The 13982-nt window shown below is 38.7% G+C and overlaps 2 protein-coding genes across 4 annotated transcripts; both read left to right on the forward strand.

The window, feature by feature from the left end:
- The first annotated feature begins 9742 nt into the window (after positions 1-9742).
- On the forward strand, positions 9743-10657 carry LOC122317842 (histone H2AX-like). The gene is made up of 2 exons (XM_043134885.1): positions 9743-10063; positions 10318-10657. The coding sequence occupies exons 1-2, from the start codon at positions 9848-9850 to the stop codon at positions 10537-10539; spliced, it is 438 nt and encodes a 145-aa protein (XP_042990819.1). The 5' UTR covers positions 9743-9847; the 3' UTR covers positions 10540-10657.
- A 312-nt stretch (positions 10658-10969) lies between these two features.
- Positions 10970-13591, forward strand: LOC122317841. Of its 3 annotated transcripts, none has more exons than XM_043134882.1 (4): positions 10970-11534; positions 11790-11876; positions 12108-12290; positions 12411-13577. In XM_043134882.1, the coding sequence occupies exons 1-4, from the start codon at positions 11319-11321 to the stop codon at positions 12510-12512; spliced, it is 588 nt and encodes a 195-aa protein (XP_042990816.1). In that variant the 5' UTR covers positions 10970-11318; the 3' UTR covers positions 12513-13577. The 3 variants fall into 3 exon arrangements, with proteins under 3 accessions (XP_042990816.1, XP_042990817.1, XP_042990818.1); XM_043134883.1 differs by having other exon boundaries at positions 12144-12290; positions 12411-13549; XM_043134884.1 differs by lacking the exon at positions 11790-11876 and having other exon boundaries at positions 12144-12290; positions 12411-13591.
- The last annotated feature ends 391 nt before the right edge of the window (positions 13592-13982 follow it).

Consider the following 13982-nt stretch of genomic DNA (forward strand, 5'->3'; position numbering starts at 1 on the left):
TTCCATGTTGGTTCTTTTGAGTAAATCTACAATGTATTTGGCTTGAGAGAGCAGTAGACCATCACGTGTATAAGTAGCTTTGATCCCTAAGAAAAAGTTGAGTCTGCCGAGATCAGTGATTGGAAACTCAAGTCGCAAGGTTTGCACAAGGTCAGTAATAAGTTTCATGTCAGCTCCTGTGATGAGTAGATCATCAACATACACAAGAACATAGATTGGCTTATGGCAGGAAATGCGAATGAATAGAGAGAAATCAGCCTAGGAGATGATTAAACCAAGATCCACTAATTTTTGACTGAGCCGAGAATACCAAGCACGTGGAGACTGTTTCAAGCCATAGATGGCTTTCCGAAGCTTGCATACTTGGTTTGGGAACTGAGGATTAGTAAATCCGGGAGGCTGTCCCATGAAGACGGTTTCAGATAATGGTCCGTGAAGAAACGCATTTTGAACATCATATTGATGGATGGGCCACTCATTTGACACGGCAGTAGCAAGGACAAGGCGAATGGTTGTGGCTTTGACGACGGGGCTGAAAGTTTCATCATAGTCGATGCCCGATTGTTGCAAGAAGCCCTTAGCAACTAGTCGTGCTTTTCGTTGCTCGATTGTTCCATCAGCAAACTTCTTAGTGTGGAAAACCCATTTGCACGAAATTATGTTGGTAGCTTGAGCTACTGGAACTAGGGACCATGTAGAATTAGCAATGAGTGCATTAAATTCTTGGGACATTGCAGTCTGTCATGCAGCATACTTGTTGGCGATGGAGAAGCAGGAGGGATTTTCAGGAATTTCAAGGGTAGTAGTGAGGTGGGCTCGAGGTGGCGGCCAAGAGATTGTACCATCCGTGAACTGTCTGGGACGGCTTGAACCAGTCTGTGAGAGTGTCATCATCTGTCTTGCATGCTGCAGAGCAGGAGGTGATGAAGCCAGTACGGGAGGAGATGAGTCAGAGGATGGAATGGGACCAAGAATTGATGAAGATGGAACGGGTTGACTCATTTTAGATGAGAATGTGGGAAGTTGAACATGGGTTGGTTCGGTGTTGGAAATGGGCTTAGACACATGTGCAAAGGGAAAGTGGGACTCGCTGAACCTGACGTCTTTGGAGATGTAAACTTGTTGGGTTGATATATGGTAACAAATGGATCCATGATGAGATGGACTTTAGCCTAAGTAAACACATTCCATTGCTCGATAAGTAAATTTACGTGGACTGAAGGATCGGGTAAGGGGCCAACAGGCGGAGCCGAAAACATGTAGGAACTTTAAGTTGGGTTCAGTTTTATGAAGTGTGTAGAAGGGAGAGACATGCGCAAGTGATGTGGAGGGGAGGAGATTTATAAGGTGTACTGCATGTTGAAATGCATACGGCCAAAATAGGAGAGGAACTGAGGCGTGAGCTAGAAAAGCTAAGCCAAAGTCCACTATATGGCGATGCTTCCTTTCAACGACACCGTTTTGAGTGTGTGCATGCGGACAGGTTTTTCTATGGTTTATTCCTGAGGTGGAGAGGAGGTTAGAGAAGGACCTAAATTCCCCTCCCCAGTCGGTTTGCAGCTGTTTTAGTTTGGCATTAAATTGTAATTCAATGTAGGCCTTAAATTTGACAAAGGTGGAAAGTGCATCAGATTTGTTTTGCAAAGGAAACAACCAAGTGTATCTAGAAAAGTCATCGACAAATGATATGTAATAACGAAAACCTTCATTAGAAACATAAGGGGAGGGACCCCACAAATCACTAAAAACAAGTTCAAATGGTTGTGTAGAACGATGGATTCGGGTAGGAGCTGGTATGCGATGCTGTTTAGCCATGGCACACACATTACAAAAGGAAGGTAGTGAGAGTGGATCAAACGGTATGCCGTGTTGTTGTAGTGTAGACCGGACGATTTTGAATGAGGGGTGACCAAGTCTTGAGTGCCACAGAGGAAGGGAGGAGGCATCATGAACTAAGGTGCTTGAATGAGCTTGAGGTGAGGTCGGTGTGAAGGTGTAGAGACCATTACTGGTTCGGCCTTGAAGAAGAAGCCTCCCCGAGTTGCAATCCTTAACATGAAAATAATCAAAGTGAAATTGAAAGTAAACGTCATTGTCGAGACAAAATTGTCTTACTGAGATAAGGTTTTTAGTAAAAGAAGGTGCACATAACAGCTTGTTTAAAATAAAAAGAGATGATGAGAATGGAAATTGAGCAGAACCAGAGTGGGAAACAGGGACTTGAGAGCCATCGCCAACACGAATATGGTCATCTCCAAAGTGTTCTGCAGCATGCAAGTTTAGATTGGCAAGTTCACTAGTGACATGGTTAGTTGCTGCTGTATTCGGGTACCACATGCAGTCAGTCAACTGATTTGAGGAGCTGTAGTTGGCATTGTAGTTGCCGAAAGGTGCAGTTGATGCTGTGTAAGCTTGATTGAATCGGTAGAGGCAAGAGAGTGCTATGTGTCCAACTCTGTTACATACTTGGCAGATGGGACGAGCATCAGTAGAAGGAGATGAAGAAGAGTTGAATGTATTACCTGAATACCCAGAGGAACCACGAGACCGATTTGGAGGATATCTGCCTCCACGCCCACGAGTGCCATTGTTACAGCCACGGCCATTGTTGTGACCACATCCATTGTTGAAAGAACGGGCCGAAAAATTTGCAAACATTTCCTGAGGAGAAAAGAGAGAAATATTGGCTGCATGGTGTTGAAGTCTTGCTTCATGGGCAAGAAGATGGCTGAAGAGTTCCTCTGTTGAAATGGGATCTATGCGAGTGGTAATAGAGGAGACTATGGCATCATAGTCTGGACCAAGTCCAGCTAGGAGATAGGGAATGAATTCTGAGGAGGGTAGAGGACGTCCTGATGCAGCCATGGTGTTTGCGAGATTTTTCGCACGTCGAAAGTAGATTGAGATGGAATCGGCTCCCTTCTTAAGTGATGCTAGCTGAAACTATGTTTGAACAACACAGGCTTGAGAGGTGGAAGCATATGATTTTTCAAGAGAGGTCCAAACTTCTCATGCGGAGAGGCAGCCCACTACCTGAGCTATAACAGATTCAGATAGTGAGGAGATTAATGCAGACATGACCATTTGGTCATGTTGCACTTAGATATCATATTCTGGATTAGGGGAGTCATCGGGCAGCTTGGGTAGGGGAGCTAGATGAGTACCATTTACAAACTTGAATAGTCTTTGGCCTTTTAGATATGGAATGATTTGAACCTTCCACAGAAGGTAGTTTTCGGGAGTAAGTTTGACAACGATAATGTGGGATATATTTGGTGAGGAGAGGGAGGGAGAAGAAGAAAGAGGAGGAGAAGGGGGATTGGAATCACTCATAGTGGACGATTAGTCCTGGTATAGCTCTGATACCATGCCAAAATAAGAATAGAACTTGTATATTTTCCTTACAGTTTACAATGAGGCTTGCCTCATTTTAACACAAGTTTAGCAGAGAGAGTATTCTACGTAACGGTAATATTATAGCTAGCAAAGTTTGTATAGATAGTGGAACGTGCTACAAGGGATGATTTGTTGCAGGTAGCTGAGTGGATGCAGCACAGGGGTTACCGTCGTACGTTGCAGGTGCTGTATGTATTGCATGCAGCTAAGTGGATGCAGCTAGTGGAGCAGGACAGAGGTTGTCGTCGTACGTTGCAGGTGCTGCACGTAATGCATGTGCATGCGTATTCATTGCTTTAACAGTGACAAAAGGGAATGGGAAATCACAACATTTTTTTTTCAGAAAGAAGAAGGTTGTATGTAGTCATTGTGGTCATAATGGGCACACAGTCTACAAGTGCTACAATATTCACGGTTACTCCTCTGGATGAAAATCCACCAAAGGGAAAGGTGCCTCCTCCAGTACTGTAAATCAGATTAGTAGCATTGGTGATCCAACTCATATCACAACCATTCAGGAACAGTATATACAACTATTCACTTTGCTTCAATCTACCACAGAGAACAAATCTGCAGTAGGCCAACCCAGGTTGCCACAATCAGTAGCAAATCAGGTTGGAATATTGCCAACACCTGTTTCAGGTAATGGTATGAATCTATCAGGTAAAGTCAAAACATTTTCTGTTTTCACTTCCTCTGTTCATAAGCGTTCTTTACATCAATCAAAACAACGGATTATAGATAGTGGAGCCACTGATCATATGGTCAGTTGCTCCTCTTATCTTAGCTCCATTACCTCTTAACTATACAGTCAAACTCCCAAATGGAACACTTGCACATGTAACTCATACATGTACAATGCATTGATCTTTCACACTTTTTAATCTTGTATGATGTTCATTGTGTTCCTAGTTTCTCTTTTAATTTCATTTAAGCAAGTAAGCTCTCTATCAATATGAATTGTTGCATGATTTTCCTAGCTAACCATTGTCTTATTCAGGATATATGTTCTTGGAGGGTGATTGGGATGGGTGAGCAGCAAATTGGACTGTATTATCTCCTACAAGATTTGGGTTCTCCAACAAGATCTAAGGTTACCACAACACTTTCTCATGTTATTCATAATGTCTCTAGCCACTATCCTTTTAACTTGCGGCATTATAGATTAGGTCATCTTTCTCGTTCAAGATTGTTAGTTCTGAGTAAAGATGTATCTGAAATAAAGATTTCGAGTTCTTTTCCTTGTACAATTTGACCTTTGGCTAAATAACACAAACTTCCTTTTCCTTTAAGCCAATGAGTGTCCTTTTCTCCTTTTGAAATAATACATTGGGACATTTAAGGACCTTTTTTAGTACCCTTCCCTCTCTTGATGGATCCAAATATTTTCTTACGATAGTTGACAATTTCTCTAAATGTAGTTGGCTTTATCTCATGCATGACAAAGGGCAAACCTGACAATTAGCTCATTTTTCTCCCTCATTGAAACACAATTCAACAAAAGGATCAAAACTCTTAGATCTGACAATGCCATTGAATTTCACATGCCTGACTTCTATGCCTCCAAAGGTGTTGTTCACCAAAAATCATGCGTTGAGACACCTCAACAAAATGGAGTAGTTGAAAGAAAACATTAACACCTCCTAAATGTGGGGTGAATGTATTCTCACAACAGCCCCCACCCCACTTCTATACAACAAATCACCCTATGAGGCCATCTTTTCCAAACTCCCCACATATTCTCACCTCAAAGTCTTTGACTGCCTATATTTTGCTTCCACTCTCTCTTGAAATCGCCATAAATTTGATCATCGAGTGAGAAAATTCATCTTTCTTGGATACCCTTTCGAAATAAAAAGGAACAAGGTCTTTGATCTTGAAAACTACTCTTTCTATCTCACGAGATGTAGTAGTCTTTGAGACCATTTTTCTTTTCCAAACGTCATCCAACCCTACTTCTTCAGAATTCTCATGCCCAGTTCTTCCCCATTCAATTTCTAAAATTTTCCCTGCCTCCAACATGTATCCTCCAGTTCATTCAGGTATGCCTTCTTCCTCACCCTCATCTTCCAATACCCAAGAACCTTGTTGCTCTTCTTCTCCTGCACCAACTCCTTCAATTGTTGTTCGGCACTCATCTCGAGCTCGCAAAGCACCCACTTACCTGCAGGATTACCAATGCAAGCTAGCTACTACCCATGCTGTCTCAGATCCTTCAGATCAAGGTGCTGGTAAGTTTGCTACCTCTCATTCTATCTCCAAATCTCTCTCTTACCAGAATTTATCTCTTTCCTATAAATCAGTTGTTTTATCTGTTTTATACATTCTAAACCCCAAACCTTCAAGCAAGCTGTCCAACACCCCCATTGGCACATCGCCATCGCTGCTAAATCAAAGTCTTAGAACTCAATCATACTTGGAATCTCACCTCTTTACCTTGTGGAAAACAAGTTATAGGTTGTAAACGAGTGTACAAAATTAAATATAACTCTGATGATAGTATTGAAAGATACAAAGCGAAACTAATTGTAGAAAAGTTATACACAAGTTGAAGGTCTTGATTTCCAAGAAACCTTCTCTCTTGTGGCTAAACTTGTAACTGTGAGATGTCTTCTAGCTGTGGTAGCCTCTCAAAACTGGTTTCTCCACCAGTTAGATGTGAATAATGCATTCTTTTATGGTGACTTGGAAGAGGAAGTGTATATGGAAATACTACCTGGTTTTTCCCATGAGGGGAGCATCAAGTGAACAAGTCCTTATATGGGCTTAAACAAGCCTCTAATCAATGGTTTTCCAAACTCTCCTAAGCTCTCACCTCTTATGGCTTCATCCAATTTCCAGCTCTCACCTCTTATGGCTTCATCCAATTTCAAGCTGATCATTCCCTATTCACCTTACATGATTCAGGGCACTTTACCATACTTTTGATTTATGTCGATGATATCATTGTGGTTGGCATTCACCTTCTCTCTATTACAAATTTAAAAGTGTTTCTTGATCAGATGTTCAAAATCAAAGATCTTGGAGACTTAAAATTCTTTTTTGGTTTGGAAGTGGCTCAGTCTGCCAAGGGTATTGCCCTTAATCAGCTTTCTTGCTAGCTTTCTTGGTTCCAAGCCTTTTAATTTTCCAATGCAACAAAATCTGAAACTCAACAAGGACGATGGCTCCCTTTTATAAGATGTTTCTGAATATTGCAAACTCATTGGCGATTGATTTACTTGACTATCACTAGACCTGATTTGGCCTACTCAGTTCAGGTCCTAAGCCAGTTCATGGATAAGTCTCGACAACCCCATTTAGATGCTCTTCATCACATCCTACAATATCTCAACTCTACTCATTGCCAAGGTTTATTATTTCTAGCAACCATCACTCTTCATCTCAAGGCTTTCACTGATTCCGATTGGGCTATTGCACTAATTCAAGGTGTTCTGTCATAGGCTATCTGATTTTTTTTTTTTTTTTTTTTTTTTTGTGAGACTCTCATTTCTTGGTAGTCCAAAAAACAGCAGACTGTTTCTCAGTCTTCAGCTGAAGCTGAATATAGGGCCATGGCCTCCACCACCTGTGAAATCAATTGGCTCCTTTCTATCATTCGAGACCTTCACATCTCTCATCCACAACTTTCTCTCTTATTCTGTGACAACCAAGCTACCCTCCATATTGCTGCGATTCTACGAATCTAGTATTTCATGAAAGAACCAAACATATTGAGATTGATTGTCATATTATTCGAGAGAAATTACAAGCTGGCATTATAAAACCTCTTCATGTGTCTAGCTCTCATCAACTTAGTGATATTTTGACAAAGCCTCTTGGTGCAACTCAATTTCATTTTCTCTTATACAAGATGGGTGTTATTGATTTACACACTCCATCCTGAGGGGAGTATTAGTTTTCTATATCAGCTTATTAGACGATGCCATTTTACACATATATGAATACTATATGTAAAACGCTATAGAATATCATTCTAAGAGAAAAGAGATGCCATAGCCTTCTCTTTTCTTCAACCATGACAGTGCATGTTTTATCATAAAACAAAATGATCATAGAGTACTGTTTAAATAGTTTTAAAAGCTCATCATGTATTCAATGACTGACATGTATAGATGGATATTATAAGGTTTATATGGAGAATTAATTTATAGAAAAATGAGCATATTTTAATACAATAGAATGATTTATACAGTTATTGGATATACAAATCCTGCACTCATTTAAAAAAAAATGGTAAATGTTGGGCCCATATGTTAAATCTCATTTTTTAATAGTGGGTTTCATATTTTTTAAAAGGAATGCGCAGGACTTTCATGCTTTAAAGTTATATATAATATTACTTATTATCACATTGGAAGCTAAAAAAGAGTTCTATTACATACAATTACTTTTCCATATTCTTTGCGCACTTTACTGATGCGATTGATCAAAGTAGTTATTTTATATTAAAAAAAGTGACACAGTCATTCACATCAATGGAGTGTGCAAAGAATACACAAAAGTGACTGTATATAAAATTTTTGTATTGGTATTTGAGGCTAAGAAAATATTGCATTAAGAGGGCCGAAGCTTCATTGCATTAATAGTACCATCAACGTTGAGCTAAGAAATGGACAACCAAAGCCGGTGCAACCATATATTTTTAGCAAACACCCAAAAAATGTTTTACCAATTAACAAACTTAACTTGTCGAGATATGATTTACCAATTAGATTGTAGAAGATAGGATAAATTGCAAAAGGAGTATTAGATGTCAGAATATTTGTAAAAGAAGCATTCTTATGAAAATGTAATTACAATCTTGTTTTCACACAAAATTCTAAGAAATTAAATTTTCATTTTAATATATTTATATATGTGTAAGTAAAATATTTTGAATTTTCATAAATGCATATTTATTTTGAGAAGTGCTATAACTATAAAGATATATTTCAAAAGTAAACTTACAAACTGACGTGAGTTTATATGATATATTAGATTTATTTTTCAATAAAAGCAATTTTAAAATCTAATGTATGACATTAAAACAGTTAGTTTATGAATTTATTTTTGTAAAATTTTTTTGTAGCTGAAACATTTCTCGTTAATTTTTGAGTGAGATTTTCTTTTTGAAATATAACGGAGACGATAACAAAAACTCTATATATAATCACTTTTATATACTTCATTAATGTAATTGGCTGCATAACTTTTTTTTTAATATAAAATAACTGATTTGGCCAATCACATTAATAGAGTGTGCAAAAAATACGTAAAAGTGACTGTATGTAGCAGAACTCTCAACTCAATATTTCTTAAAAGGATAATTTTAACTTTTATAGAATATAATTATCCAATTTTTGCCTACAAATTTACATTAATTTGAGGTTACCTTTACTGGCCAAACACCTTAAGAAATTAATAGCAAAATGCTAAAAAAAGATTTTCATTAGCTAAACTATTTATGTTAAGGACGTGTTTCACCAATGCCTATGCAATCGTTTACTTGCAAAATATTTCGGCCTGGTCTACTTGAGAACACTCCGATATTTAAGTCAGTATAATATCTCTAAAAAATCTAGAAATCAGAACCTCTGCTTATTTTTAAAGTTACCTGGTATATATAGGGAATTCCTGTTAGACTATATCAACACTATACGAGATTACCTTAACGTGATGTTTATCTTGTGTTATGTTTATTGACTTAGATCATCTCTATGTAACTGGAACAGTCATGTACGTGCATATAACTTGCTTCTTTTGGAATAAAGTGGCTTGTAGTGTGCAGATTCTTGTTGGGCCTTTTAATTCGAGCCTACTTATAGAAGACTTTTATATTGGGCTTAAATACGAAATGAGCTCTCTAATTTCTGTTACCCATTTTTGGATTTCAAGACTTACCATGAGTACTAAATTCTATTATATACAAATTGGTATGTATATATACAATTTATTTTAAGATATTAGCTATAAAAAAGATAAAACATAAATATTTTTTTGGTTAGTTGATGTGATAGATTTTCATATCAAATTTTATTTAATGTGTAAATAAATAAAATTAAATAATCTTCATTGATTTCTCATTTAAAAGAAAAGGGACTAAAATCCATCTATTTGGTAAGACGAAAAACGATGGGTGTTACCTCTGAAGCACCGACCGACGTCGTTTCAGAATATGTCACCACCGACTCCAAAGAGCCGCGAAAAATCGAACAATCCGATTCCTAAAGCTATTCCCGCGAATCTTCAAAGAGTAGATGCCACGTTGGCGATTCGCGTGAGTGCCCTCTCAGCCAATCAACTTGTGTTTTCACCGTCTATATAAATCCAACCCCGTCTTCCACACGCGCTGCAAGTCTCACATCACACAGGGAAAATTTAGCGGAAGTGGTAGGGTTTGGGGTCTATTTTGGCACTACTTTTCTCCGGTTCGTGAGGTCCATTTGGAGTTCGATTAATCAGCGTAGAGATGAGTTCGACGGGTGGAGGTGGCGGAGGTGGGTCGACCAAGGGTGGGAGGGGCAAGCCGAAGGCCTCGAAGTCGGTGTCTAGGTCGCAGAAGGCTGGACTTCAGTTCCCGGTGGGGAGAATCGCTAGATTTCTCAAGGCTGGCAAGTATGCTGAGCGTGTCGGTGCCGGAGCTCCCGTCTACCTCTCGGCCGTGCTCGAATACCTCGCCGCTGAGGTCCGTTTCTTCTTTTTGGTTCTGATTTCTTTTGGTTTTGATGGCTGGGCCAAAATATGCTCGTGTATGATTTTAGGGTTTGTTTGAGTTCTGATGTTTTAGTGCTTTTTGTTGGGATTGGATTTTGAAATTATATAATCAAATGGTTTTTACTCTCCTTTGTGGACTTATCTTCGTTGGTCGATCTTCTCTTAAAGTCAATTGGGTTATCACTTTTGATGCGAGTCTAATTATGGCGTTTGATGTATGTTCAGGTGTTGGAGCTTGCTGGTAACGCGGCGAGAGACAACAAGAAGAACAGAATTGTGCCGAGACACATCCAACTTGCAGTGAGAAACGATGAGGAGCTGAGCAAGCTTTTGGGCTCTGTTACCATTGCCAATGGAGGCGTACTACCTAATATTCACCAGACTCTTCTGCCCAAGAAGGTTGGGAAAGGGAAGGGTGAGATTGGATCTGCTTCTCAGGAGTTCTAGGGCTAGCTTAGTTGTTTCACATTGTGTAATGTACATCTGCATTGCAATTTCCTCTTTTTGTCATATGAAATTTGATGGTACCTTTTTGTCAATGAAAAGAATCTATCGACTTTTGTAACTTTCAGACCGTGTCTGTATCTTTACCAATTCTGAACAGATTTCCTTAACCAAGTATTTATAGGGTGACACTGGATACAAAAATATCCATTAGAGAGATTGGTTTTGATGTAGTTGAGAGAGGTTTACTAGATGAAGTTCGTCGTCAGCTGTTTGGCTATCTCGTGATTTTTGCTATGCGTTTTCATCTTTTCTTGAATAGGCCGTTTGAGTTACTGTGCTATATGAGTATGGCGTGCGAGGAAGTTTTTTCCCATCTATCTTCCCAGCCTTTAAACCTTCGAGAATGGTGATTGCAAAACACAATGGTAGTCAAGCTACTCAATCAGCAGAACTGTAGTAATGGGATTTGGCTTCTGACCATAACTGCGTATTATCCTGTGTTGTTTTTGTTGTTTGGGGTTTGCGCTCGGGGGATTGGCGGGCGAGGCGCTACAAGTTGGCTATAAAGAAAAGTAATTGTGCGGAATGTGGACGGTGCTACTAGTCTTGATACTGTTTCGTGGTGGCGATGCTGATGAATGTTGACAGTGCTTTAAGCTGAAGCAACATACTGCGTTAATTTCTTCTCCTTGAATGCTGTGTCTATGTAAAATAAACTAAACTGTCCATTGCCATGCATCTGTTTGTCTTCATTTAGCTCTTCCTGATGACGATTCAAAATGTTGGTACCTTATATATTGGATGAATTGAGGCTGAATGGAATCGAAGCATTGTCTCTTTTATCATCGATGGATGCAACACTTGGTTCAATAGAAAGAAACCTGCAACTTGCTGTTGCTCTGGGAGGGCTTGCTGCCTGGAATGTGCTTGGCTTTAGCCCACAACAAGTTCTATATTTTTCTCTGGGGCTGCTGTTTCTATGGACACTGGATTCAGTAATTCCGTTCTCTCTCTCTCTCTCTCTACCCAAGACCCTTTCCTGAAACTATGTGCCAAGGACTTGTTTTATTTTGAAATTGCGTGTTTTTGGCTGGGTACCAATATGTTGTGTTATTCTTGGAGGCACTTAAAATTATTTCATTGGCCGACTTACACACTCCCGTGTTGCTTAAATCACTAACAGTGGAGACAAGGTCGAATTGTCTTTAACGTACTAATTCTTGAATCTTAACAATATTGGTTGTTTCTAGGTCTCTTTTGATGGAGGTGTTGGTAGCTTGGTTCTTGATACAATTGGGCACACATTTAGTCAGAAGTACCACAATAGGGTTGTTCAAGTAAGATACCTCTCTCTCATTGTGTGGCAGTGCATTGCATTTGTTCATTATGTTTTTATACAAATAACTATCCAATAACACTATGTTGAGACCATTCTACATTTATTTGGTGATGACATTCATGCTATGTTCTTGTTTCAAAGGCCATAACATGTTCAGTGTTGCTTTGTTCTGTAAGATTATCGTGTTGTATGTTCATTACAGTATTACCTATCTTCTGATAAGTTTTAGAACTTTTTGTTATGTCAATATGGACCTCATGTGCAGCATGAAGCTGGCCATTTCTTAATCGCTTACTTAGTGGGCATTCTTCCCAAAGGATACACACTAACTAGTTTGGAAGCTTTGAAGAAGGAAGGATCTCTAAATGTTCAAGCTGCGACCGCTTTTGTGGATTTTGAATTTGTTGAAGAAGTGAGTTTGTTTTCTTTAATCTATTTTTAATTACATAATTTCTTCAATTCCTATTCTATTTTCTGTCTCGCTGCGGTTTTTGGTTCTATTAAGTTACATACTTATTTTATGGAAGGTCAGGTTACATTTCATGTTCCTTCACAACTAAAGGCACTTGATGATGCCATGGCTCTGCTGCTTTTATCCAGAACCAATTGCTATGAATCGGATCTGACTTTGTAGCAGAGCTCAAAGCTCTTTTGGGTCTTGTCACAATTCGACTTGAGGGAGTTATTGTCTATTGTCTTTGTTGTCACAGGTTAAACCTGTGGCAGGTAGACAGCCTGTAGCTTCTGTTCTAGCTTCATGACTTGTAGTAGCAGTATGAGCAGAGTGCTGTAATACCCCCCACAAGAGGGACAATACAAATTTGCTATTCTCATCTTGAGTAAATGAGAGTTGAGAAGAGTAGAAGGAAGAGCCTTGGTGAGAAGGTCTGCAAGTTGGAGGTGAGTAGGAACATGAGAAGTAGTAATGGTTCCATCAATAATCTTATCTCGAATTAGATGACAATCTAATTCGATATGCTTGGTTCACTTATGAAAAACTGATTTGCAGCAATGTGTATGGCTACTTGATTATCACAGAAAAGGTGTGTAGCTTGTGGATGGGGAACTTGGAGGTCAGCAAGGAGGAATTTGAGCCAAGTAATCTCAGCATAGGTTCTAGCCATAGACTTGTACTTGGCCTTTGCTGAGGACCTTGAAACTACTCCTTGCTTTTTAGATTTCCATGTAGCTAAAAGAAGGCCTTGACCAGGAGATGCTTTAAGGTACCTTAAAACTTTGTGAGCAACTGACATGTTGGCTTGGACATGAATTGACTAAGTGTGTGGATAGCAAAACTGAGATCAGGGCAAGTAATTGTCAAGTATAGAAGCCTTCCAACTAATCTACAATAGATAGAGGGATCCTGTAACTCAATACCCGAGTCCTTGCTAAGCTTGAGGTTTTGATCCATTGGAATTTTGACTGGTTTGGATCCCAAAGTACCAGAATCTACAAGGATTTTCAATGCATATTTACATTGAGAAATATGAATTCCCTTTGAAGATCTTGCCACCTCAATTCCAAGAAAAAATCTGAGAGATCCAGGGTCCTTAATCTTGAAATTGTCATTGAGGAAAACTTTGAGAGCTGTTGAACATAAGGTTTCAAGTTTTGTGTAATTATATATCTACACATGAATTTTGATGATAACAAATGAATTCAAAGAATGAAGAGTCTCAAGCTCAAGTTGTCCACACAATGGAGTCAAGCACATCAAGGAACCAAGCATGAGCAAGAAGGGAACAAGTTCACATTAAAGTCATAGAGTAATATGTAAATCTCTTAAAAATTTCAAATTAGGATTAAGGCTCAAAAATTAATATTTTATCATAAAATATTAAAATACATTTTCCACATGTGCATGAATTTTTTGAAAATTAAATTTGAAAATTTTGAAAGATGATTGACTGTCATCTTTCACATGTGCATACCTTGATTAAAGGGTTGAACTTTGAAAATATTAAAGATGATTGATTGTCATCTTTCACATATGCATGTTTTATTTGAATATTTTCAAAAGTGATTGACGCTTTTTTAGACTTATACAAAAAATAGATGATTTTGTTTGAAAAATTTGAAAAGTAAAGTGTGCTCCTTTTGTCAT

This window comes from Carya illinoinensis, chromosome 8 (assembly GCF_018687715.1).
Source record: "Carya illinoinensis cultivar Pawnee chromosome 8, C.illinoinensisPawnee_v1, whole genome shotgun sequence".
Classification (NCBI taxonomy): Eukaryota; Viridiplantae; Streptophyta; class Magnoliopsida; order Fagales; family Juglandaceae; genus Carya; species Carya illinoinensis.